General features: G+C 61.4%; 1 protein-coding gene across 4 annotated transcripts; it reads right to left on the reverse strand.

Annotated features, from left to right (window-relative positions):
* Window positions 1-310: 310 nt before the first annotated feature.
* On the reverse strand, window positions 311-21,513 carry CTBP1 (C-terminal binding protein 1). 4 transcript variants are annotated; one of them, XM_053922728.2, is made up of 11 exons: window positions 21,294-21,513; window positions 17,974-18,051; window positions 15,201-15,396; window positions 13,161-13,315; window positions 6,270-6,414; window positions 4,507-4,713; window positions 3,620-3,834; window positions 2,891-3,021; window positions 2,247-2,374; window positions 1,571-1,688; window positions 311-1,236 (listed from the first exon to the last, which is right to left on the reverse strand). In XM_053922728.2, exons 3-11 carry the CDS (start codon window positions 15,205-15,207, stop codon window positions 1,050-1,052), a joined length of 1,293 nt encoding a protein of 430 aa, XP_053778703.1. In that variant the 5' UTR covers window positions 15,208-15,396; window positions 17,974-18,051; window positions 21,294-21,513; the 3' UTR covers window positions 311-1,049. The 4 variants fall into 4 exon arrangements, with proteins under 4 accessions (XP_053778703.1, XP_053778702.1, XP_053778701.1 ...); XM_053922727.2 differs by lacking the exon at window positions 17,974-18,051; XM_053922726.2 differs by lacking the exons at window positions 15,201-15,396; window positions 17,974-18,051 and having other exon boundaries at window positions 311-1,233.
* Window positions 21,514-24,073: the final 2,560 nt, after the last annotated feature.

Below are 24,073 nucleotides of genomic sequence, written 5' to 3' on the forward strand. Positions count from 1 at the left end.
GCCCACTGTGGGGTGCACATCTCTGTATGTTGTGGAACTAGCATCTCTGCTCTCCCAGGTCACAGCATGCTTGAGGAAGTGGCGTGGAGAGCCAGTGGGTCACCATCTTGGCTGAGGCTGGTGTGCAGACCGCTCCACTCCCTGGCAGCTCCCTCTGCAGCAGCACACAGCCACCCTCACACATGACAGCATGGGACCACTGCCCCCCAGGGTCCCCAGGGCTGCCTGCTCAGCCCCCAAGGCCATGACGGCCAGGACTGAGACCTGCCTGTGTCGCATGAGACAAAGCCACTGAAACACACACTGGGCGTGCCGGCTCTTTCTGGGGTTTTATTTCTTTAAAATAATTCATACAAATGGTTACAGTCACAAACATGATTTTAACCAAAATATTGCTAGCCTACCACATCAGCAGGACGGCACCTGTGCAGGCTGGGTGCTGCGCCTAGCATCCCCTGGGACAGCGCCGACAGCAGAGCATGCCATGTGCTCCTGCCTCTCCAGCTGCTGCGCGGTGCCGCCTTCATTTGGAACAGGGGGGGTTCATGCCAAAATTAGGAAAGACAGCCTTTGTTTTGTTTTTCTAAATTATTCTAAAAATAAGACAAGCAGGTAGAAAAAACAATGCACTGTGTGGCGTAGAAAGAAAAAGAGGAAGGATTCATTGTCCTGAGAAGTTTGCCAACTGCCTTGCTCCGGCACATCCCGTAGAAAAGGGAGCCGGTCTGAACCGACTGTGGGCTGGCTCGGGGCGCTGGTTGTGGGCAGCTAAGCAAACAGACCCTTGTGATGCTCTACAGGCTGCACACAGACGAGGACGTTCATGGTGGAGTTAACTACTAACTGGTTTTGCTCGACGAGGACGCAAAGAACACAGGGCAGCGCAGCCCAGGGTGGGGCTGGTCAGCGTGGAGGAGGCCGGCGCTGCCTCCCGCGCCTGGCGCCCGGACAGTCTCTGGAGTGCGGCTGCCGACCAAGGGCACCTCCCCTGCACACGCCTGTCCAAGGTCGCGGCCCACTGGCGCTGAGGCTGCAGAGCTATGTCCGCGCTACAACTGGTCACTTGAATGGTCTCTATCCGCCTCGGGCTTCACGGTTTGGCCAGGAGAAGGGGCATGGGGCGGGTGGGACACTGGGGGCAGGCCGTGGGACAGGGACATGGCACTGGGTACAATGCCTTCCACTGCGGCCGGGATGCCACTGGGAGCCACACTCACCACGCCTGGGGGGTACCTGCTGGGAGAGGAGGGAGGGCACCATGAAGCTGGTGGGAGGGCAGGGAGCTACACCCCAATGCTGCCCACTGGGCGGACCTGGCCATGGCCCGCTGCCCCTTCTAGTGCCCTGGTGTCTGTCCCAATGTGGCCTCCACCTAGATGGTCTTGTGTCCACCAGGCCCGAAGGCCACCCCTGCTGAGGCTCTAACACCTCAACTTTGTGTGTCCACTGGGGCTCACGTGAGCACACACGTCCAGGCCCAAGAGCCTCCTGCTGGGCCACTGTCCCACCCAGAATCATCATGGGGACCTGTGTCCCCCTGGCCCACTGTGCCCCTTGCCCACCCGCTCACCTGTAGGCGGCCCCATTGAGTTCAGGGTGCACAACGGCAGGGTCCATGCTGGCCCAGTGGGTGGCAGCTGTCAGATGATCCTTGTTGACACAGTTCTTCAGGCTGTCAGGGATCCGGCCTAAGTGACACAGGGACATGGGAAGGACAGCATCTGTGTGAGACGCTGAGGGGCCCCAGGTATGTGGCGGCTCAGTTAAGAACACGGGGCAACACACGGGAAGTCAGGCTGCAGGGGCCCTGCAGCCACACCTCCCTTCCTCAGCTGCACACAGTCCCCCTCCCAACTCAGGGTCCCACCCGTCCTCGAGGCCTGGGGATTTTCAAAGGGCAGCAGGCAAGGCCCGGTCCAGGTTCGCAAGTGCAGTCTGACTTTTTAAAAAGTCTAGGGACAAATGACACACAAGCTTAACTCCCCCAGTGGGTGACAGTGAGTGAGGGTCATGAGTGAGACGTGTGACGAGGGCCTGGGTTGCACATGCTTGACCATAGGGGAGACCAGGGCAGCCCTCTACCGCTTCAGCTGTGATGTCCACCTCCCTACCCAGTACCAGTGCAGAACAGACTTGGCTGTATGAGTGAGAGGTGGAGGTGCCCCAGCTCCGGCCACCCAGTGGGTGCTCACCTCTGAGAGAGCCTTGAGGGACCCCAGGCCCTGCCGGTGCCCCGCCCAGCCCACCTGTGATGGCTCTCCGGATCTCCCGGGCTGCCTCCTCGCGCATCTCAATGGACGCCTGCTCGCTATACCAGGCTGCATGGGGGGTGCAGATCAGGTTGGGGGCATCCTTCAGGGGGCCCTGGCTGAAGCTAAGACAGCACACCTCAGGTCAGTGCCATGGCCCAGGTGCCACCCTCTCCCTCAAACCCTGTGGGTCCCCGAGACAGTCATGCCTGCCCACGGGTATCTGAGAGCAGTGGGGAGGGGCCTCGCCTGGGAGGAAGGCAGCCCTGGCACCCCATGCAAGGAGTCCTGGGAGCTTCTGGCTCTCAGACCCCAGGCCCTCCTGGCACCACCTTTCCAGGGTGGAAGACCCACCCAGGGCTGGCCTGCTGCCCACACTTGCTTCTCAGCTGTGGACATTGCCTTGCGGGCCTGGCCACCTGTACACCTGGGCAACCCATCAACACGGTGCCCCTGGGCATTCAGCAGGAGGCGCAGATCTGAGTCTCTTTCCCTGCCCAGAAGGCACGGGGCACCATCATGCACTGGAGCCTCACTTCACAGGTGCCATGCTGGCTGGTGGGAGGCGCGAGCCTGGGCAAGTGAGTGCCCAGCCAGGGAAGGGTGCCAGCCAAGAACCACCCAAGACCACCAGTGGTCACCTGAAGGGCTCCGACTCATGCACATCCAGGGCTGCCCCGCGTATCCGCCCCTCCTTCAGGGCCTGAGCCAGCGCCTTCTCGTCCACCAGGCCACCACGTGCTGTGTTCACCAGGAAGGCCCCCTGCCTCATCTGGAAGACAGCAACACAGCTCCAAGAGTAAGTGAACACGGAAGCCTCCTCACAACCCTGTCGCTGGGAGGAGGGCTGGGCAGGGATGTCGCACTGTGGCCTCCTAGATGGGCCACCCTGGCCTTCAGGCTCTGCTGGTGAAGGTCCCCAGGGCTGCACCTCACGGCCCTGGCCCCTAGGCTCACCCCACCACCGTAGGAGGCGGCCTGCTCCCAGCTCCTGCCAGACGCAGGGCAGCTCAGGAATGCTGAAAGCTGCCCCAGGGCCACCACTCAGCTGAGACGGAAACCTCAACCCTTGGGGAACCCCAAGACCCTTGGTCCCTGTGTTCACCCTGTTTGCTGGGAACTTGTCCCCAAAAGCCATGGGGCTCCACCTCTGTCACAGGCCCTTTCGGAGCCTCGGCAGGGATGGTCTAAAGCAGTCTGTGCTGCCGGCTGCCAAGCAGGACCAGGCAGCGCGGCTGCAGGGCTGGGGGAGGGAGCTGACCTGGGACCAGGGGGTACCTCAGCCAAGGCGGGAGGCACTGGCAGGAGCGTCATGTGATGGTGACGGCACCCCTGCCACCCAGCCCGGACCTCCATAGCCCAGGCCCCACCTGCTTGACGGTGAAGTCGTTGATGAGGTGGTGGTTGTGCTCGTTGAGGCCGCAGTGCAGGGTCACGCAGTCGCTGTGGAACAGCAGGTCCTGCAGGGTGCTGACCCGCTGCAGCCCCAGCGCCCGCTCCGTGCCATCCGACAGGTACGGGTCATAGAAGAGCACGTTGAAGCCAAAGGCCTTGGCCCGCAGCGCCACCGCCTGCCCCACGCGACCTGGTGGGAGACCGGCGTCACCTCGGCCAGGGACTGTCCCTGCCTCGGCACCCACACCGCTCAGTATGGGAGCACAGCCCTCCGAGGCCCAAGGCTTCTGCCCCCAGACACTGAGCATGGGGCTCCCAGGTCAGGAGCCACAGGACTCCCACCTGGCCAAGTAGGGGACAGGGGCTTCAGAGAAGGGGTGGGGACTGGAGGCAGCCCCCAGGGAGCACACAGGATGGGTTGGTGCGTGGGGTGGGGCAGAGGGTCAGGCTGCTCCGTACGTGTGCTGGACCCAGGACAGCCATCTGCTCTCCAGCAAGCAGAATGAATGAAGGACTGCACAGTGGGCTGTGGACACCACCCTGTACCCACGGCAGCTGTTGGTGACAGCCCTGAAGGGCCAGGCTGGTGAGAGACCCCAGGGTCATCTGGCCCTCACCTGAAGGCCACATCGCCTCAGCCATCACCACAGGCTGGGGGAGGCCACAGGGTGAGCACAGGCGTGACCCTGTGGGCACCTGTTTGGTATCCGTGCATGTGGCCCAGGCCTGGTGTCCCTGGGCAGATAGGGGCCAACACAGCCTCTGTGGCAGAGCTTCCTCCACCCCATACTGTCCCTGGGTGGGGGGCCCTCCTCATTCACTGAGCCCCGCAGAGAGAGGATGAGGGCAGAGGCTAACGCACCTAGTCCAATGATGCCCAAGGTCTCCCCACGGATCCTGGCAGCTCCGGAAGCCACTTCCCGGATCTGCTCGACGCTCTGGACCCGCGTGCCTTCCCGCAGCGCCTGGTGCAGCCAGGTGGTCCTGCGGTACAGGTTGAGGATGTGGCACATGGTGGAGTCAGCGGTCTCCTCCACAGACGCTGCTGGCACATTGCAGACAGCAATGCCTGGGGACACAAGACATGCCTGGATGGTCACCAAGCCTATCCTGGTCTTTACCTGTGAAGGGCTGGAGGACATGTCCCCAGGCCACCCCAGGAGGCTACAAGACAGACACATGCAGGCACATGCTCCCACTGGGCAGACAGGGAGGGGACAGGATGCAGTGTCACACCTGGTTCTGCTCTTCAACCTTCCAGGAAGGGGTCATGGTCAGGACAAACTCCAGAGCCAGACAGCCACCAACCCCACAAGTACTGCCCCTTCTGTCTTCCTGGGCTCCCAGCCAATGGGGGTCTTGCTTTAGATGGGTTGGCCCCCACCCTCCCATCCCCCACAGCCCCCATGACCCTCTTTCCTCCTGTCTACTGCAGGCATCCCATGCCCCCCTTGCCCCATCCTCCAGCCCCTACCCACCCCCCCAGCAGGGGTCACAGGAGCAGTGGAGTGACCCTGGAGAGTGAGTTGGCTCAAGCTCTCCACGTCAAGCCTTGGTCCCCACTTCTTTCCATGTGTCCCCTGCACACTAGCTGGTTCCACTGGGAGCTGATGCTGCTCCTGGGCTCTTGCCCCAGGTGGCACTGGCCCCACTTCTGTTCTCCCCCTCCCCTGAGCCCTGGCCCCTTTCACCCTCATCCCCGACAGCCTCCTAGACTGCACTCTGGGTACCCCATCTGCCTCCCTGAAGAGGAGGCTCCTGGTGGCTGAGTGGGTGCCTGGCAGACAGGCAGGGCTGCACCCCAGCTCCCTGTGAAGCACAGGGTGGAGCTCACGGAGACCAGATGGGAACCAAGCTGCCGCCCACCTGAGAGAGCACAAAAGGTCCCAGGGACTTCCACGTCCTCACCTGCTAGGCCTTGAGGAGGTGGTGGCATGGCATGGCCCCAGACTGCCTGGCCAAAGGACAGAGCCAGCCATGAAACTGAGGGCTGGCTCTACACAGGGCCAAGGCCCTGAGGGAAGTGTCCAGGACATAGCTCGACACTGCAGTTGCCTCCCTGGAGTTGCTGCCCAGGGACAGGTGTCGGCAGTAGCATGAGGGGCTCACACAGGATGTGTGAGGTCAAACATTCAGCACCTTTGGTTCTAGTTCCCCAAGCTGCACCTGAGGGTGGGGAACTAGACACCAGAGGTACCAGCTACAACTGTGGACCTGCTGGGGCATGGCCTCGCCTTGCTGGGCTGCGAGCAGCGCAGTGCGGAGAACTGAAGTGGGTGTCAGGGAAACATCAGACAGCCCTGCGTGGCGCAGTCAGTGCTGGGTGTGAAGTGTGATTCTCCGTGTGACAGGCACACACACTCGCGTGTCCTAACTCACAACATAAACTCTGAGCCTGGAGTGCCAGCTGCCTACAAGACAGAGGACAGGAGCCCAGCAGGGCTAGGCAAAGCCTCTGTGACCTTGCACCTGCTTGGGAAAACCACGTGGGGCCCCAGAGGTAAGCTCACAGGTCACCTTCAGCCAAACCAGCAGGAGTCTCACCGGAAGTACGACACAAAATGCAGCACAGTCACGCCCAGGACGCACAACAGGATGCCAGAGGGAGAAACGGGGCCATCCTACCTAAGTCCCCGGCAGACTTGATGTCGATGTTGTCAAAGCCGCTGCCAATCCGGACGATTATCCGAAGGGCTTTGAATTTCTCCAGGTCCTCCCGGGTCAGCGTGATGGTGTGATACATGAGCGCGCCCACTGCCTCGTTCAGCACCTGCACAGAGGACAGCCACGGTGAGTGCCTGCCACACCCATCCCCACAGGCCTGGCCCGGAGAAGGAGGTGCTGCTCCCCCGGGGACTCCTGCGGCCCGATGTGTGGAGAGGCCACGTGGACATTCCCCCCAAGTGCAGCTCTGGATGGGGCGGCCTGGGGGCCCACAGCTTCCGGGGTGCGCTGCAGGCTTTCTGGGATCAGAACCCTCCTGATCCCACCAATTACTCAGCTCATCAAGGAAACCAGGGGTCCCACCCGCCCGCACGCCCGCCTGCCCCTCACAGGAAGGGCACGGAGAAATGCAACTGAAGCTGAGCTTTGGGAGGACGCCTTGTCTGGCACCGCAGACCGCCGGCGGCCCGGAGAACCACACAGGCCCCTGACAAACTGCCACGGGGCCGAGGCTGCCACGCGACCCTCACTGACACGCAGAGCTGTGACTCGATGGCGGCAGAAACGCACAGCGAGCCTCAGTGAACCGATTCCCACAAAGGACCTCATTGCTTCCCACGCGCAAACGGACACAGGCGCCGGCGCTGGGTCACACGGTACGGAAGGCGGAAGGCTCGCTCCAGATCAGTCCCTGAGGCCACGCCCGGCCGGAACTTGCAGCTCCTGGGGGCGGGGAGTGCGCCAGGCCTGCACACTGCAGCCCTGGGGACATGTTCTCCAGCCATTCACAGGTGAAAGGTGCGAGCGTCAGGGCTGGACGGGCTGGGCCTGCGCAGGGCCCGCTGGTTCCACACCCCAGGCTTGGTGGGCTCAAGCGCGTGCTCGAAGTGTGCGGAGGCCGATCGGGCCCCCTGGGTGTCGTGGGGAGCGCCGCTCAGGAGTGTGTTCATGGGGATCTGGCATGAAGGGCAGTGTGGTCAGCACGGCCCCAGGGTGATGGCCAAGGGTCTCCAGCACACCCCTGGACCTGCCTGGGGGATGGCCATGGACAGGTTGGTGCCAGTGTCTCCTGAGAGTTCAGATGACACAAAGGGACGCACTTTTTCAAAACCGCCAACCGGCGCACTAACCTCTGCACGGGGGGACCTGTGCATGGCTGCCCCCATAGAGCCATGCGGTCGGGGGACCCTCAGCGCCCCCGCCTGTGCAAGCCAGCCCAACTGGTTCCCCAGGGGGCGTCCCTGGCTCCGTGGGGGGCAGCTCTGCATTGACTCGGTGTGGGTCAAGGACAGTGTCAGGCCCACATCCCAGGGTCCGGTTCTGGGAGGGACATGCTCTGGTAACCACCAGATGCAGGCGGAGGGCCTGCAATGTCCACCCTCCCCAGCCAAGGGCAGAGGCCATGGACCTGGGGCCACCCTTGTGGGATGGGATGGAGACACAGGACTGTCACTGTTGGGGGATGGACCTTATTCCTCCCTAAGGGACAGAGTGGTGGGCCTTGTCATCAGGGACATCTCATTCTTGGGAATGCAGCGACCCACAGAGATCCATGGCTGCTGCCTCCTCCTCCTCCTCCTCCTCCTCCTCCTCCACACTGCATTTCCTGTGCTGGCCCCAGGTCTCCTGGATGGGGAGTAAGGCCAAGACCCGCTGTACATGGCCTGATACACCCAGGAAAGCCTGGACTTCGGGCCCATTACGTGAAAGAGTAGAGTGGGTTTCCACGTGTGGGACGCAGCACTGCCAACTGCCCATTTCCTCCTTCCACGGCAGCAGGCTCCATTTTAGCTGGACACGTGGCCATCCAGAATATAGACAGTTCCCTGGGAGGTGGCCTGGAGGACGTGGCCTTGGGGACCACTGACAGGGCTAGGCAGGCTTGGACTTCTGAGGTGAAGGGGGTGGCCCTGACTCTGCTCCTGTACTCATGACCTGGGACTAGGTCCTGGAGGCAGCAGCTGAGTGGATGTGTGGCTGCCCGGGCTGGGTCCCTGGCCCCAGGGAGGGCATCAGGCTGAGCAGGCACAGACCCTGGTGTGGAAGGGCAAGGACCATTGTGTGACAGAGTGGCAGTCGGCGCCAGGATGGGCAAAGGGGTCATGGACAGAAGTGGACACTGCGAGGGCCACAGAGCAGAGGGGAAAAGCTGGGCTGGTGGGACCTCAGGAAGACCCCTCTGGACTCCTTTTGCTCTGTGGCCTGGCAGGGGGCCACAGGAGCGGGTGAGGAGGGACCCCTGCAGCAGGTGAGGCAGGGCTACAGCGGAGAGTCGAGTGCAGGCAGATCTGTGGGTGTCCACTGTGGGCGCACAGCCACGTCCCGGAAATGAAGAGGGAGACACATCCAGGGAGACTGAGGAGGTGTAGCCCAGCCTCCGAGACATATGCCGAGGAGGGGACGGCACCAGCGGTGAGCCCACGTGGGCCCCTGGCGGACACAAGGATGTGGAGGAGGCCCGGCCACAAACAGGCCAGACTAACAGGCCCTGGACACGCAGGCTCGTCTGCATGCAGGTGGCACCTGGCTTTACTCCTAGGCGTCCAGGCATGGAGGGCAGTGAGGTCTCCAGGCTCAGCAGCTTCCAGGGTGTTCGTTCATTTCCTGCAGGTCCGTTCTTAGAAATGCAAACTAGTGGCTACCGGAGGCTTCCAGCCACACCCAGGGGACTGGCCCAGCTCCCACCACACAGCGCTGGGTACCCCAAGGTTAAAATGGTGAGCATGATGAATGCAGATTGGCCCCTGTGACTTTAGCTCTACCTGCATTCTGAGTGTGACTTGCCCACACGTGGTTCTTGGTAAGTTACTTTTCCAGGTCCCTGTCCTTTTTTCACTGAGCATATATTCAATCACCTGGTGCCAAGTGAAGCACTCAAAATAAAGATTTGGACATGACTCAAAGCCCCTCCCCTCCCCCCCAACCAGTACTGGGGAGGCCACACGCAGACACCAGAGGAAAGCACACTGCAGTGGCAGCTCTGTCTGAAGACCAGGGGCCAGGGCCGCTGAGGCCGCGGTGTGTGGTGTCCAGGTCCCCTCTCCCTGCAGGTTTCCCTATTTCCTTTCATGGCTGCAAAGTAGCTGCGACACCCCCGGTACCCTGCCAGCCTCCCAGGAAATCTGCAGGAAGCCCTAGGACCGAGACTGTCTCCTCGAGTTAGGAACCAGCAGTCTCTCTGAGACACTGGCAGATGTCCATTCAGTCACCCTCCCCTGCAGCTGTGTGACCAGGCTAGTGACTTAGCTCTGTGTCCTCAACGGGTCCTGCTTGTGGAATGCTCAGAGCACAGCCCCAGCACTTGCGGGCACCACGGCAAAGTGAAGCCAGGGTTTGGTGGGCACCAGCCGGGCCTACCTGCCCCCTCCTCACAGACGCAGGCATCTCCTCCTCACCAAGTCACATGGTGCTGGCTCTGAGCTCCCGGGGGCTTCTTGCTGTCTCTCTGATCTTCCCAGGTCCACAAATACAGGGAGGGCTACTCTGAAACCCCTGCTCAGAGGCACCCACACCTTCCAGGTGGTTCCAGGTAGTTCCTGTGACGAACACCCACACGCAGGCCCAGAGTGGACGCCTCAGGTTTTCAGAGCTGCCGAAGTGCCATCAGAACACAGTGCATGTCCACCGCACAAGCACCCAGCTGCCTTGGGCCACCGCCCTGGGTGTTCCCACAGCACAGGGTGCCCTGACCTCCAGGCATGGGGACTCACTGCCCAAACTCCCCCCACTATTTTCCACTGGTCTGTCTTTGCTGTGGGCTGCAGTACTGATGGGCTGGTTCGGTGTCCGCCACCCTCCGGGGGCTGCAGGCCCTGCTCCGTCTCCCACCTGTGTCACAGCACTCCTTCTGTACATGGCCGCCGCCTCCTCCACCCACCGCAGTCAGCACACCCCCAGGGACACAGCACATCTTAGACAGGACCCCAAGCTCACCGGGCCTTTGCCCAGACTGAAAGCTACTTCCTATGTCCCAGGGTCCCCAGGAGGGGGCTGTTTGGGGGTTTCTGTCCCATCCAATCGTTCAGCACCAACACTGCCTGCCCAGCAGCCACCCAACCCCTCACTACAAACCCCGTTTCTGCGTTTTCCCTGGATTTTTATCTCATTTCCTACACAGCCTCAGCACCTTCTTCCAGGGACAGGGTGCTTCACTTCTGAAATGCCCCTTGGGGTCCTGCTGGGCATGTTCAGATTAGCTGGCTTTCCCTCAGCAGAGGGACTGCACCCCCGCTGGCCTCCAGAGGGCACCCCAGTGCCTGGTCCCATCTTCCTTTCCCAGGGTTGCCTCTCCTCTCACGGGTGGCGTGTCTGAGGAGCTTCCCCAAAGCGCAGGGAAACCCGCCTCTACTGCCGGTGAGCAGGCCAGTCCGATGCACAACTGGGCTGGAAACCATCTCCCCTGGAAGCTTTAAAGCACCCACTGTGGGCTGGCCTGGCTCTTGCGTTTGTGCTGCTAAAATCTGGAACTTCAATGGCAGAGTGTCCTGTGGGCGCCCCCGGTGTGTGTTCTGGGTTGGTGGCAGGGCAACTGGAGTCCCACTTAGTTCCAGAAATGTGATTCACCACATGGTGGCGGTGACACCAAGCTTTCCTTCTGTAACAGGTAATGTCCACATCCCCCTAGTTGAGGGCACATGGGGAACAGAGCTCCCAGGGCCTGCGGGCAGGCGTCTCCTCCCTCCTCGTTTCCATCTTTCTCCTGAGCTTCTCTCGACCGTGTCTTTTAACTTTCCCACGAGAATTACATTTTCACACATTTTAAACTTCCAGGCTCCTACGAGGGGGGCGGGGGCAGCTGTGGTCCTCTCGCTGACCGGGGGCTCCCGGCAGTCAGGAGCAGCTTCCGGTGGGAGGACAGTACTTGGGGGCCCTGACACCGGCCTGCGGCTGTGCTTCCAGGGCGGCTGGGAGCCTGGGAGCCCGACGGAGCTGGGGTACGCCTGCCATTCTGAGGGCCCTGCCCCTGCCCCCCCCCCCCCCCCCCCCCCCCGCCCAGGGCGGCCCTTCACTTGCTGAGGTGGGCTCTGCATCAGCTCGCTGAGGTTTAGTTAAGTTACAATTTTAGAAGAAACCGTCTGTTTTGTCTTAGTAATCAAGTTTATTGGCAAAACTTGTTTTAACACTGCTTATGATTTTTAAAAATTTCTATCTGCACATCTCTGTTACTGAATATACTGTTATTTTAGGACTATCTTGTCAGTTTGAAATAGTTTAAGATTCACAAGAAGTCACCCAAACCGTAGAGGTTCCTGTGTCTTCTAGATGGTTCCCCTGGGGACAACCTCACCCACTCCCCCAGGTCCCCTGTCCACACGTGCCCCCAGCTCTGCGTGACTCTGTCACCTACTGCTCACGTAGCCACCACCAGACACCGCGTGTCAGCTCCGGAGGCGAGTGCGCCCCCCAGCCATGCCCCCTGCGACACCACGCCCATCACCATCATCCTGTCCTTGGAGAGTGACCAGGGTCACACCCACACAACCCTCGGAGGTCAGCCCTGCGCCCAGCGCTGGCCCAGCGCCCGCCAGCAGGCTGGGGGTCAGTCGGCAGCTCGCTCCCTCGACTGGGTCCATGGCGCAGAGGGCAGCCGTCTGAGTCTCTGGGTCCAGCCGCGGGGAGGAAAACCGCTGTGCCCTCCCCGTGCGGGCTTTCCTGAGGACAGGAGCTGCATTTCTCTGGGGCAAACACCTAAGTGTGGCCACGTGGGCGTGCAACGGGCCTGTGCCCAGCTTTAAAGGGGACCGCACGTGTTTCCCAGGGCCACAGTCTCACCTCCTGCCGTCGTCTCCATAAGCTTTGGGAGCAGCTGCTGGCCGCTCAGCAGCTGTAGCCTCTGGCCTACCCCTCCGTTGCTGCGAGACTCCGTCGGCAGCACGTGAGCTCCACACTGCAGCCTCTCACCTCTCCCCTAGCTTCCTGAGTCCCATCCCCTTCCTACCTACTGAAGTCTCACTTCCAGTTTGCTTCTTCACCTCTAGATCTTCTAAAACATTTACCCACATCTGCTATGTCACCTATTATAGTGCTCAGTTCCTCGTCAAACTTCAAGCTTGGTTCTCCCTTTGTCTGTGCCTGTCCCCGTGGCCCTGGGGGTTTTCGCTCGGCCCTCATCGCCTCTACTGCCCGGTCACCCTTGACCGTGGGGCAGACACAGCACTAGAAATGACTTACGGAAGTAATCTGAGACCGAGGCCAATGGCACCTGCTCCTAAGAGGCTGGCACCGTGTGTTGGGGCAGGCAGTGTGGGGTCGCCTACAACCCAAGTTCAAGGCTCAGTGCAGACCATGTGAGGGCACGTTGGGTTCCACTTTGTCCTTTCTCCAAGGCAAGGCTGTCAAAGCTGCCTTGGCCCCTCAGCTGCCTCTTCCAGAAGAGCAGACGCCAGGCCCGCACGGGCAGGCCTGCCCATCCCTGCAGACTCTGGCCTCGCCAGACCCTGCTGGCCCTCGAATGCGGTTGGGTTTTTTAAACTGTGTCCAGCTTCCTCCCCTGTCTCAGCAGAAAGGTTGCTCTGAAGTACTTAGTCGGCCGTGACTACAAACAGAAAACCAGATTAACACCCTTCACCTCTTGGGGATCCCATGACCTCCTGAGCAGACACTAAAGGTGAGGGCTGCCCACCTGGCGGGAACCAGGAAGACACTGCACCCATGTCCCCAGGCTCCACTTTCTTAGAAAAAACTGGTTATGAAGGAGATGACTCAAGAAACCACAGAGGAAACCCCATCTCCTCTCCCGGACAGTGCCCGGGACGACGACAGCCCTGCTGAACTTCTCTAGGTCCTGCCCAGCCGGCACAACCTGATCCCGCCTGCCACCCCTCACCGCCCAAGCCCCTCTGCACTTTTTACCTTCTCGTGGATCTCCTGCGTGGACTGCGCGTCACAGAAGGCCACGGTGGCCACGTCCTTCAGGATGGGCATCTCCACGGTGCAGTCCCGGCCATCCAGCAGCGCCACCAGGGGCCGGGGGTGCAGGGGCCCGTTCATGATCGGAGGTCGGACGCCTGCAACGACAGGCACTGCTGCTCAGCCCCCCACGCAGCAGCCCCAGAAAACCTGCCGCCCCCACCGGCCCACATTGCGGCCACTGAGAACGAGCACCCTCACTGCCCCGTCACCGGGATCATGAAAAACAAGTGGGGAGAATTGCAAACAATCCGGCGTTCGTGACAGCTCATCGGCTCTTGAGTGGACAGACCCATGATGACCGTCACCACACCCATGGGCACAGGGTGCAGAGACAGCCTGGGGGGTGGGGTCGGGTCCCCACAGCCTTAAGCATCGTCACTGTTTGGCTGGAACATGCAGGACCTGATGTCATGTGGAACGTGCCCCAGGCTACAGCCTGGCTGCCCCCAAACCCGACAGGGATGTCTCCCAGGGTGTCACTTCCCTGCAGGACCTGAAAGGGCAGGACACAGTGCTGAGGCAGAAAGGGCAGACACCTGGGGTGCAGCTGGAACCCTGTCTTCCCACGTGAAGGGCTGAGAGTGACTGCAGCCAGCTCCCTCCGAACATGAGGCAGCTGCACCTCACTCTGGGCCAAGGTGGACGTGAGGTGGAGGACGCCTGTACGTGCTGGGCCACGCCAGCCCCATCCCCCACCCCACGGCCTCACACTGTTGCCAGGGGACCAGCCACGCAGGGCAGCTTACAGGGCAGCTGCCAGGTGTAGGATGGAAGCCGCAAGTGGGGTGACCATGCCAGCCCCCCACTGCCTGTCTCAGCCACTCCTCCCACCCACTGCCTTCCTGAACAGTAGAGATGCAGAAACCTGCAGGCCAGCGGCCCTCCATGTGGGGCCCACCCCGTCCCCAGGTCCACCCTCCAGACAGCAGAGCCAGGCAAGCGCGACCGTGCCCATGGTCTCTCCGGCTCTGCTGGCAGAGCTGTCATTTTTAATGAATTTTTTTCCGTTACCATTTAGTCCCCTCTACCCCCTCCCCCAACACCACACTCTTGTCCCTGTCCATGAGTCCTTTTGCGTTTTTGCTCAGTCCCTCCACTCCCTATCACCCACCCCCAACAAGAGCTGTCAGCCTGCTCTCCGTCTGTGAGTCTGTCTCTCGTTGGACCCCACGTGCGCGAGTGACGTCACATGGTATTTCTCCTTCTCTGACGGGCTTCTTTCACTCAGCAGAACGCTCTCCAGGCCCACCCACGCTGTCGCAGTAACTTCTCCCGTTAAGGTGTTCCTCACGTTGGCGTGTAATGAGTTCATTGCTGCTATTTTTAAGTGACTTCATAAGTGCCTACTCTCAGCATTTCTCAGCTTTAATCTCTAAAAAACACCGATCGGCACAACCCACATGAACCAAGTGCAGGGTCCTCAGTGGCCTCGGCACGAAGCAGGTGGCAAAGCAGAGTCTGAAGCTGCTGCCCGGGGGGAGCCTCTACTGAAGACCAGCACAGCGTGACTGGGAGAAGCAGACGGGAATGCTACCGCGGGGCTGCCGAGATCAGCATCAGGGGTCACGACCACACACTTTGTGCAGGAACGCCCAGCAAGGAGTTCACAGGATGACCCGGACAACCGTGACGCCCACCTGCTTGCAGGCTGGAGGACCAGCAAGGACTGTGGGTCTCCACCTGCACCCCCAAGGACCCACCCCCACTGCCGCACGTGGGGCCTAAGTGCCCACCTCCCTCAATGCCTCTCGACAGAAACCAAGCACAGCAGCAAACGCGGGCAACCAGCATCCGTTCCAGAGATGCAGACCACGCTCCCTCCAGCAGCATCGCTGTCCTAACCCACTGAAGGGCCAGGGTGCGCTGGTTCCTCCGACGGCACCCAGCACCCAAGGCCACGGACCGCTACCCCAGGTGCAGCGCCTCCTGCTGGGGCAGAGGGTCGGGTTCAGACTGCTTGCAATCAGCGCCCCTACCAACCTGACATTGCCTAATATGGGCTTGGCTTCCACGACCATGAATTCCACTTTTCAACACGCTTTATCTTCTGAATCCCCAGGCAGAACCGCGTCCTGTCACTGGATCCTCATCCCACGTCTTTTAGTGTCTTGAACCAAAGCTCTTAGACTCCTGGTCCACGGTGACCACTGAAGCCTGCGCCGGGGTCAAAGTCTGACTAAAAATCAAACACAAGAGACACGTTAAAATCCCATCGAGGGCCCACCAGAACTCACACTCCAGGATGGCAGGGCTGCTCACGCATTCTCGACCCCACGCCCGCGGCTGCTGAGCTGGGACCTACCTGGACCCAGGGGCCCTGTCACCGGGACGCAGCCGGGATGAAGACTCAGTAAGAAGTTTGCCCTGAAGGTCCAGCCCCCACGTCCCCTCCACGAACTTGGGAACCACCACGGCACTCTGCACTCTGCGCCACCCAGATGCCACCAGGGCACTGGGAGCAGGTCTGCAGCTTGCAGCCTAGAAGCTTCTCTCTCAGGTTCCTATAGGTTCCTGGGCTTCTCTGACTTCCAGCGAGGCCACCGGGGAGGGGACACGGGTGCAGACCCCACAAGGACAGCAGTTTCCTGCATCCCACACACAAGCCTAGGCGGGGGCTCCCCCAGGTCAGCACGTACCACCGTCCTGCCCGGACAGCACCCCAGGGATCAGCACTTAGTTAACTGAGGGGCAGGTCTCCCCGAAGTGCCACACAGCTCTTCCCAGGGGCAGGACAAGGGCACGGAGGGCTCACACACAGGGCAAGCATGCGCATGGCCACACACCTGTCAGGGTCCAGATGGAGGAAGTTTCTGGGGACGAGCACAGGGGCTGACCTGTGGGTGGCTGGAGGCCACAGGTGTGCACTGGGACATCAGGCAGCCCTGGGGTGACTGGTTCAGGACAGGCTCCACAGCCAGAGAGGCATCCTTGCCCACTGCTGGCCACAGAGAGACTGGACAACCCGACCCCACCACAGCCTGGGGCAGCCCTGCAGATGTGTGCAGCCCTCCCGCTCACAAGCCCCCGGGTTGTCGGGCCACCAGCCCATTGCAATTGCAGCAGGGGTGGCCATGCACCTGTCCCAGGAGGCTAAGGCGTGCTGCTGGGGCCGTCCACTTTCCAAGGCCACCTCTAAGGCTAGATGTGCCTCCCTTCCAGACCCTCTGTGGGATCAAGCACCCAACTGACCCCTCACAGCCTGCTCCCATGGGACACGGTGCATAGCTCCTCACCAATGACCGCGGGGCTGACGGTCCTTTCTCCCAGTGGGCTCTGCACCAGGCCCTTGGCAGAAGGAAGGGGTCTGCGAGACCCCACGGGGGAGCCTGGGGTCCACATAAGCCTCAGCTCCTCCTTAGTCCCACGTGGCCACACACACTAAGGCCCCTGCCAGGCCAGATCCCCACCTGGATCCTGCTTGCAGCTGTGGTCAGCTGCTCGCCAGTGCCCCCCAGCTGAACCTCCCTCCGCTGCAGGCGGCAGAGCCTCTCCCCCACTGCCCCTCTCCAGCCACAGCCACCAGTACCTCCCCTGCAGGTAGACGGGAGGTGGGTCCAGGACAGCGCTCCACCCAGGTCACAGGTACCTGTCCCCCACCACGCCCGCTCTGCCAGGTGTGTGCAGAGGCCGAGCTGCAGGGTCGTCCCTCCAGTGTGAAGGCCTCGATACAAGAGGGTCGTGCTCCCTGAGCTCCCCACACACAGACACGCTGGGCTCTCAGCTCTGTGACCTGCGTGGCTCCAGAAAACATGTGGGGCGCTGGGTGCTCCCATGCAGCAGGAAGCACCCAGCAGGTCAGAGCACGCCTTCTGTCCCCTGCAGCCCGAGACACCACCTCCTGGGGGCTGCTCTGGACAGGGTGGCAGCCCCAAGACCCTCTGGGGCTGTCTGTCCTCGGGCCCCTGATCACTGGCAGCAGGTGGCAGTGGGCAAGGCCCGGATGGTCAGGAGCCGGCCCCCTCTCCACCCTGGTCTCCACAGACGAGCGCAGGGATGGCAATGGGTGTGAAGGGCCTGGAGCAGCAAGCCAGCCTGAGGACACAGGCTGCCCTGAGGACAGCAGCCCCTGGCCAGGTGATGGCCAACGGCAGTTGAACCAGCCCCCAGGTCTTGGCTGGCTCAGCAGGGCTTCCTCCGGTCTCCAGGCCTGCAAGTCCCAGCAGCGAGGAACTGGCACAGTCCCCCAAAACAGCTGCCTGAGTCGAACGAGCACCCCCACTTCTTCACGCTCCCTCTCTTTCCAGACTGTCAGGAGCTGATTCCAAGCATGTGGCGCCCCCTCCTGGCAGCCAAGCTGCAGGGCACTGTGGCTGTCACTAGTGAGCCACGTCCTGCATACCAGTTAAGTGCCTGATGACCAGGACAGATCCCTGCACTCCAAGGGGCGCAGGGCTCAGCCCCACACATGACGCACGGGCACTGTGCACGGGTCCTGAGTGTCCTTGCAGCCCTAAGAGGTGAGCCAGCCCCGCAGGTGCTCGGGGCATTGCGCCGTGTGCTCCCCTGTGCCCACTGCTAACCTTCCTGTGAAAAGTTCCAAAAGGAAGCCCCGGGGCGGCTCCCGCCCATGGCAGGCGCCACACAACTGTCTGCCCTGCTGTCCTGCCTGCCGGCCACAGCTCTCCTCTGTGCGGTCACTCTCAGGAGGGACCAGAACTTGCAGCTGGCACACTCTGGGGTCAGGAGTTGCTGAGCCCCCCAACCATTCACAGCAGGCCCCTGTAGCCCCTTGCAGCTCTAAAGAGCAGCTCACCCAAAATGCGGCCCTGGGAGTCCTACTGCTCTCCAGCCTCAGTGACGCGCCTGTCTGCTCAGGCTCCACGCTCAGACCCTGGAAGTGAGAGGTTTGTGCTCGCAGAAGGAATGCAGGGGTAGTCACTGGCCCCTGTACGTGACAGGTTATAAGTGTGCCGGCAGACCCCTCGTGGGGACCAGAGGACTCAAGTCAAACTTTGGAACACCTTGCAGTTAATGGCCAGCCAGGTGGAGTCCAGCCCCTGCCAGAAACGGCAGCCAGTGAGTCACTGTGGACACTGAGCCCACCTGCAACAGGCCACAGTCCACAGCTGGGGGGTCCACGAAGGGCCCCCTTCAGGCTGCAGTGCTGTCCATGTCCCCCCCACCAGCCAGGCCTGCTGACATTTCTTTGGAACTACCCCAGGTTCCAGTCCCACCAAGTCATCACCCTCCTCTATGGTTGGGTGCAGAGCCCCACCCTGGCACCACCTGCAGCCAGGCTCCAGGGCTGAGGGGTGACATAAGGAACCACCTCCCCAAAGACGACATAGGCAGGAACTACAGCACTAAGAGCCCCCCCTTGTCATCGGTATGACGGCAGGCCTTCCTGAGTTGTCTGGTTCCATAGAAGGATGAATGCTTCTTCTCAGGAGCCAAGGGGCTCAGTGGGCTGCCACTCCAGGACCCCAGGGCCCCAGGCCAGTGCACAGCCCACAGCTCCGAGGCTGGCCTTCTGGAGCAGACGAGCCCTGACCTGTGGGGTGAGGCCCTGTGCTGGAGGACAGAGGGAAGTGTGGTGTGTCACTCCCGCCTGTGTGGACAGCAGTGCCAGGGCCACCCAGGGCTTTGAGCCCCGCACCCCAAAGAGTGAGGGCCAGGGCACAGACCGGGTCCTTCCTCACGCCACTGGTGGAGAGAAATTTTGGGTCTTCTAGGAGAGCTGTCAGAGGGTAAAAGCCTCACAAGGCCATACCTTTGACCATGGGCGGCACCAGAGCCTACCCGAACAGGGTCTCGGCTATAGCACAGGCCACTGTCGGGTGGCATCAGGGCACCTCCTGAGCACAAGCCAAGCCTGGGCTACTCAGATGGCACTGCCCTGAGGCTGCTCACACAGGAAACTCCAAAGGCAGGTCGCAAGCCGTCAACAGAAAAGCCCCATCACCAGCCCAATGCTCTGCTCACAGCCAGCTGGCCACCAAGCATCACCCGCCACTGGGCTGGTGGGGAGCTGAGGCCAGACCTACCTCTGAACCCTGAGCACCTTCTCCTGCAGAGAAGTGCTCATCTGCACCTGGGGTTGCTGGCGGGAACATGTGAGGACACCTACTATGTGGCAGGGCCCTGGGTACCACCACACAGGGTGGACAGGCTGTGGTGCCCCACATGGGCCCAGATGCCCAGATCTCTGCCAAGTGTATTTCTATACTAATGAAGTTGCTACTTTCCAGAGGAGAAGGCAGGTCCTGGAGAAGGGGAGAAAAGGTGTGCTGTCCAGGCCCCCAGCCCCATGTGCACACAGCCTGACCCCCCACGAAGAGGCAGGAGCTGGGTGAGGGGGCGTTCAGCATGAGGGGGAGAAAGCCATCAAAAGCCATGTGGTTCACCTCTCCAAGGTGGTGGCTCCCTTCCCCCGACAGGAAGGTGAGTCTGCCCTATCCCTAACCAACTTAAGAGGTCACCGGAGGTCACCACTGTGAAGGGGTCTGGCTCTTTGCCAGGATCCGGCTGCTCCAGGAACTGCCAGCTTAAAGCCTGGTTCACAGGCACCTCTGAGGTGGCACCCTGGTTTCTCGGTTGGCAGGCAGAGAGACCTGGCTGGGTGCCCAGTCAGAGAAGGCTCCAGCGTCCAACCCCCGGGGGCTCAGGTGTGGTGGCAGCCCCACCCTCCTGCAGGCCAGAGCCCGGGGTGGGCTCAGCAGGCTCCAAGGGCATGGGGCGGGGAATAAGAAGCCGCACACCCTCCCACCTGCATGGAGACCTACCGGCCCCTCCCTGCCGCACCCTCAACTGTCCCTCCCCCGAGGAGGCCCCAGCCCCTGAGGCTAGAAGTTGACAAGGACTGCAAACTGGACAAGATGGCCACCGGCAGTCGGGCAAGACGCGAAAGCAGGCCATCGTCAAGCCAACTGTCACCAAAGGGCCGTCCCCAGCTCAGCGTGGTCCCCCCACAGCCCCAGGCTCAGGGACCCCCAGTGTGGCTTAGAGTCCCCACGAGGGCCCTTGTTTCTAATGCCTTCCAAACATGAGGGGGAAAGGGTGCCTTGTGACAAACACAGTTGGGGCCAAAGCTCTTAAATTATTAAGATGGAAACAGCCTGGCTCAGGAAGGGGCTGCTGTGTGCAGTTTGCTAACTTCCGGCAGCAGAGCGCAGATGGGCTGCAGGGCTTGGGGCCTCCTGACGCCCCCACCTGTGCACCCACGAGGGGGCTGCAGGGCTGTGCCAGCTGAAGGCTACAGAGGGAGGGCCGCCTACCCCACCAGCTGGAGACTATAATTTCATACATTTTTAAAAATGGACGAAACATCCCAATGACAGTACAGAGCCCGCTGTAAAACTAAGCGCCGCAGAAGCCCCCCCCCCCCCACCAATAAATGACGGGGCTGGAGGACAGGGTGCTCCCGGCCCCGGCCCCGTGCGCCTGTTCCTCAGGGGACACCCTCCAGTGCGAGGTCTGAAACAGGACAGGCCCGCAAGCCTCAGGGCCGCCACCGTCTCACGGAACCGAAATGCAGTTCACGGCCTCAGGACGCACGAGGTCTTCCCTTTCCTTCCAAAGCCATCTGCAGTGGATCTCGTCCTGTGCCACCCAAGTGTGTGCCAGTCCCTAGCCTACTCAAGCCCTGGGGTAGTATTTACAACAGGAAGTGACACATGAGGCAGAGGCTTCACCTCAGAGACACAAGGCCCGTGGCTCCAGGACAGACCTGGCTGAAAGCTAAGGGCTGAGGCCCTGTGGCCAGACACCAGGGTCGGGTGGGGGGCCGGACACTGGGATCCGCGGTCTGGGTACCGTGGGTCTGGGAAAGCCTGGATCAGAGGACCGGTCAGGCCTGGGACTGGGAGTCACGGGGTCGGAATGCAAGGGGCGGATGGGCAAGGGTCTGAAAGGTCAGGGCCCGACGCCCCTTTGTGTCACCTGCGCGGGCGGCGGACGCGAGGGCGGCGCCGGCGCAAGCGCACTAGCACGCAGCAGCCCGCGCACGCGCTCGGCGCTCCCCGCCCCAGGCCCGGCGGCGCGCGGACACCGGCGCGCACGCGCACTCGCACACAAAGCAGCGGCCCCGCCCGCCGCCCCGCCCCCGCAGCCGGAAATGCGCGCGCGCGGCCTTACCCAGCGGCAGGCCCTTGTTGAGCAAGTGCGAGCTGCCCATTGAAAGGCACGGGCGGCCGCGGGCTCCGACGAGTCCGGCGATCTCCGCCGCGAGCCCGGCGCCTGGAGCGGCTTGGGCGCCGTCCTCTGCTCCGCCGGCTTGCCTGCGCCCAGGCGCCGCCGTGCCGAGCCGCGCCGCGCCAGCAGCCGCTCCACCGGGCGGGCGGGGACAGGCGCGCGCGCGCGCGCGCGGGCGGGCGGGGCTTCCGGCCCAGTGGCCTCCTGTTTCCCGACGCGGGCGCCGCGCAGCATCGTGCGGGCGGCTGCAAACGGCGCACGCCCGCCCGCACCTTCCTGGCCAGACTACCCACGCGGGGCCCGGTCCCGCACCAGCATCTGCCAGGCCTGTGCCCCCATGCCTCCCCCCTACGTTTGCACCAAACACGCACCTGCCCCAAACACGCAACCACGATACTGCGCCTGCCGGCACAGGCAACCACCGGGCCGCACCTGCCCTGCACCCGCAGGGGCACCTGCACACACGTCTGCCCCGCACACGCAACCACCCGGCCGCATCTGTACACCTTCCTCCCCCGCGCACGCACGTGCTGGGCAGCGCCTTCCCAAGCAGGGCAGCCTGGACAGGAGGAACCTGACGAGCTTCCTTAGTCTGCTGCTAGCACAGCGCTAGAAACTAGCACCAAGACTGAGAAGGCAGAGCAGGGGCTTCCTGGACTTGGGCTGTGAGGGTCCCTGGGAGGTGGCCAGGTGTGGCTGAACCGGAGTCCACGCCCCAGTCTGTCTGGCCACCACCCCCAGCCCGTGAGAGTGGCCGGTTCAAGAAAAGCAGAAGGGGCCCTGGCGGGGTAACACACTTAATTAGACTGTAGTCCTCGTCCTGGTCAGGGCATGTGCAAGGGTCCTTCAGTAGATACATAGGTGAGTGGAACAACGAACTGATGTCTGTTTCTTTCGCTCAAGCCCCGACCCCCCCCAATCAACATTAAAAACAGAAAGTCCAGAAGGGACCTCGGCCCTTGAGGGAGCTCGTCTGGGCCCAAGGCCAGGTTATCCAGTGATGGCAAGAACCACATGCCAGCCCTCGGGGACCCTTACGTCCAGAAGGGGCAACACTGAACTATTGGGGCAGTTCTATGGAACAGGTGGACCATCCTGAAATCATTCCTGTTGTCTGTCTGTTTTTCTATCCGTTTTTATAATTAAGAAGTCAGTGAGAAAGTGTGGAAGGATTCATAAATGATGACAGGGAACTGGGTATCTATTTGCCAAACGCTGTTTTTTTTTTCCTTAGACTTTATTTATTTTTAGAGAGAGGGGAATGGAGGGAGAAACATCAATGTGTGGTTGCCTCTCATGTGCCCCCAGCTAAGGACCTGGCCTGCAACCCAGGCATGGGCTGTGACTGGGAAGTGAACCTGTGACATTTCGTTTCACAGGCCAGAGCTCAATCCACTGAGCCACACCAGCCAAGGCCAAACAAGTGCTTTTAAAGCCTCACTTGGTGCTTCCCAAACTCAGTTATTCAGGACATACAGGGGTATTGGGTGAGAAAACAGGATATGCATGAACATGTTGCAAACCTCTTAGAGAACTTTCTTAAACAACGTAGAGGCAAAAGGAGCCAGAAGTATAAGATTAAAATCCCAGACCAGGGTGCACGTCTCACCCACCCTCATTTTCTCAGGCAGTGGGTTACTCACTCACATTGTCCTAGGCCAGAACTGCTGGAGGGACCTGGACCGGCTCTGCCCCTCTTCCTGTCCTGCCTCAGTACCTCCCATGCTGAGATCCAAACTGCCCCTTAGTACCTGCTTTTGCCACCTCGCAGCTGCCCAGAGCAGGGTCAGCTCCATCATTTTGTTCCTGTGACTGGCCCAAGAACATAAATCAGATTCTATCATCTCCTACTCAAAACCCTTTAAGGCGTCCATCCCAGTCAGAGAGCCCGGGGTTGGGTACCCCTGACCCCTAGCCTCCCAGTGACCCTTCAGCCACATGGCTCTTCTTCCAACCTGTCACACACTTCTGCACACGCTGCCTCCCCCTGCTTTTCCCACGGCCACCCCCTCCCCCCTACCCTATGCCCAGGACAGGCGTTTCCACTCTGTCTGGGCTTTCTTCCTGCTACAGTGCAGTACAGGGGTCTCTGCTGCCCCTGCCCCATGTCTCTGAGGTGGAAACCTGTTCTGTGGAGATGTGTCTGTCCCTGCGTGCCCCCTTCGTCCTCAGGACGGGCAGATGAGAGGGCCAGGAGGGGTTCGTCCCTGTCTGCTGTCTCCACCACAGCCCACAGGTGGACCTGACCCCTAGAACCGTGTCTGGCCTGCTGAGTGGTCACCTCCTCCTGGTAAGCTGTCCCCTCCCAGGAAAAATCATCATCTGGAAGAAGCCCCCACCCCTTGGTCTTCAGATGGACCTGGGTTTGTACCCAAAGAACGTCCTGGTCCCTGAGCTCTGCCTTTTGTGGGAGCAAACCAAACTCTGCCAACCACAGAAGGCTACCTTGGGCCCAAGACCACGGATTGTGTCTGTCCTCTCGGGAGGAGACCAGGCCCTCCCTGCCAGGTCCCTAGAGGTGGAGGCGGTACCCCTGCAGCCCCACTTCCTTAAGGAACTCGAGAGTTTTTCAACCATCAGAAGCTGAACATGTCCCTTTCTCTCTGTGGATAACTAATGAGCTTTTGACTTGCAGTTGTTCTGAGTACTCTGTGCTGTTGCTCAGGTACCTGCACAATTTATAAACTGGAGCTCAGAGGGGACACCAGGAAGTGCTCCGTCCC

This window comes from Desmodus rotundus, chromosome 4 (genome assembly GCF_022682495.2).
Source record: "Desmodus rotundus isolate HL8 chromosome 4, HLdesRot8A.1, whole genome shotgun sequence".
NCBI lineage: Eukaryota > Metazoa > Chordata > Mammalia > Chiroptera > Phyllostomidae > Desmodus > Desmodus rotundus.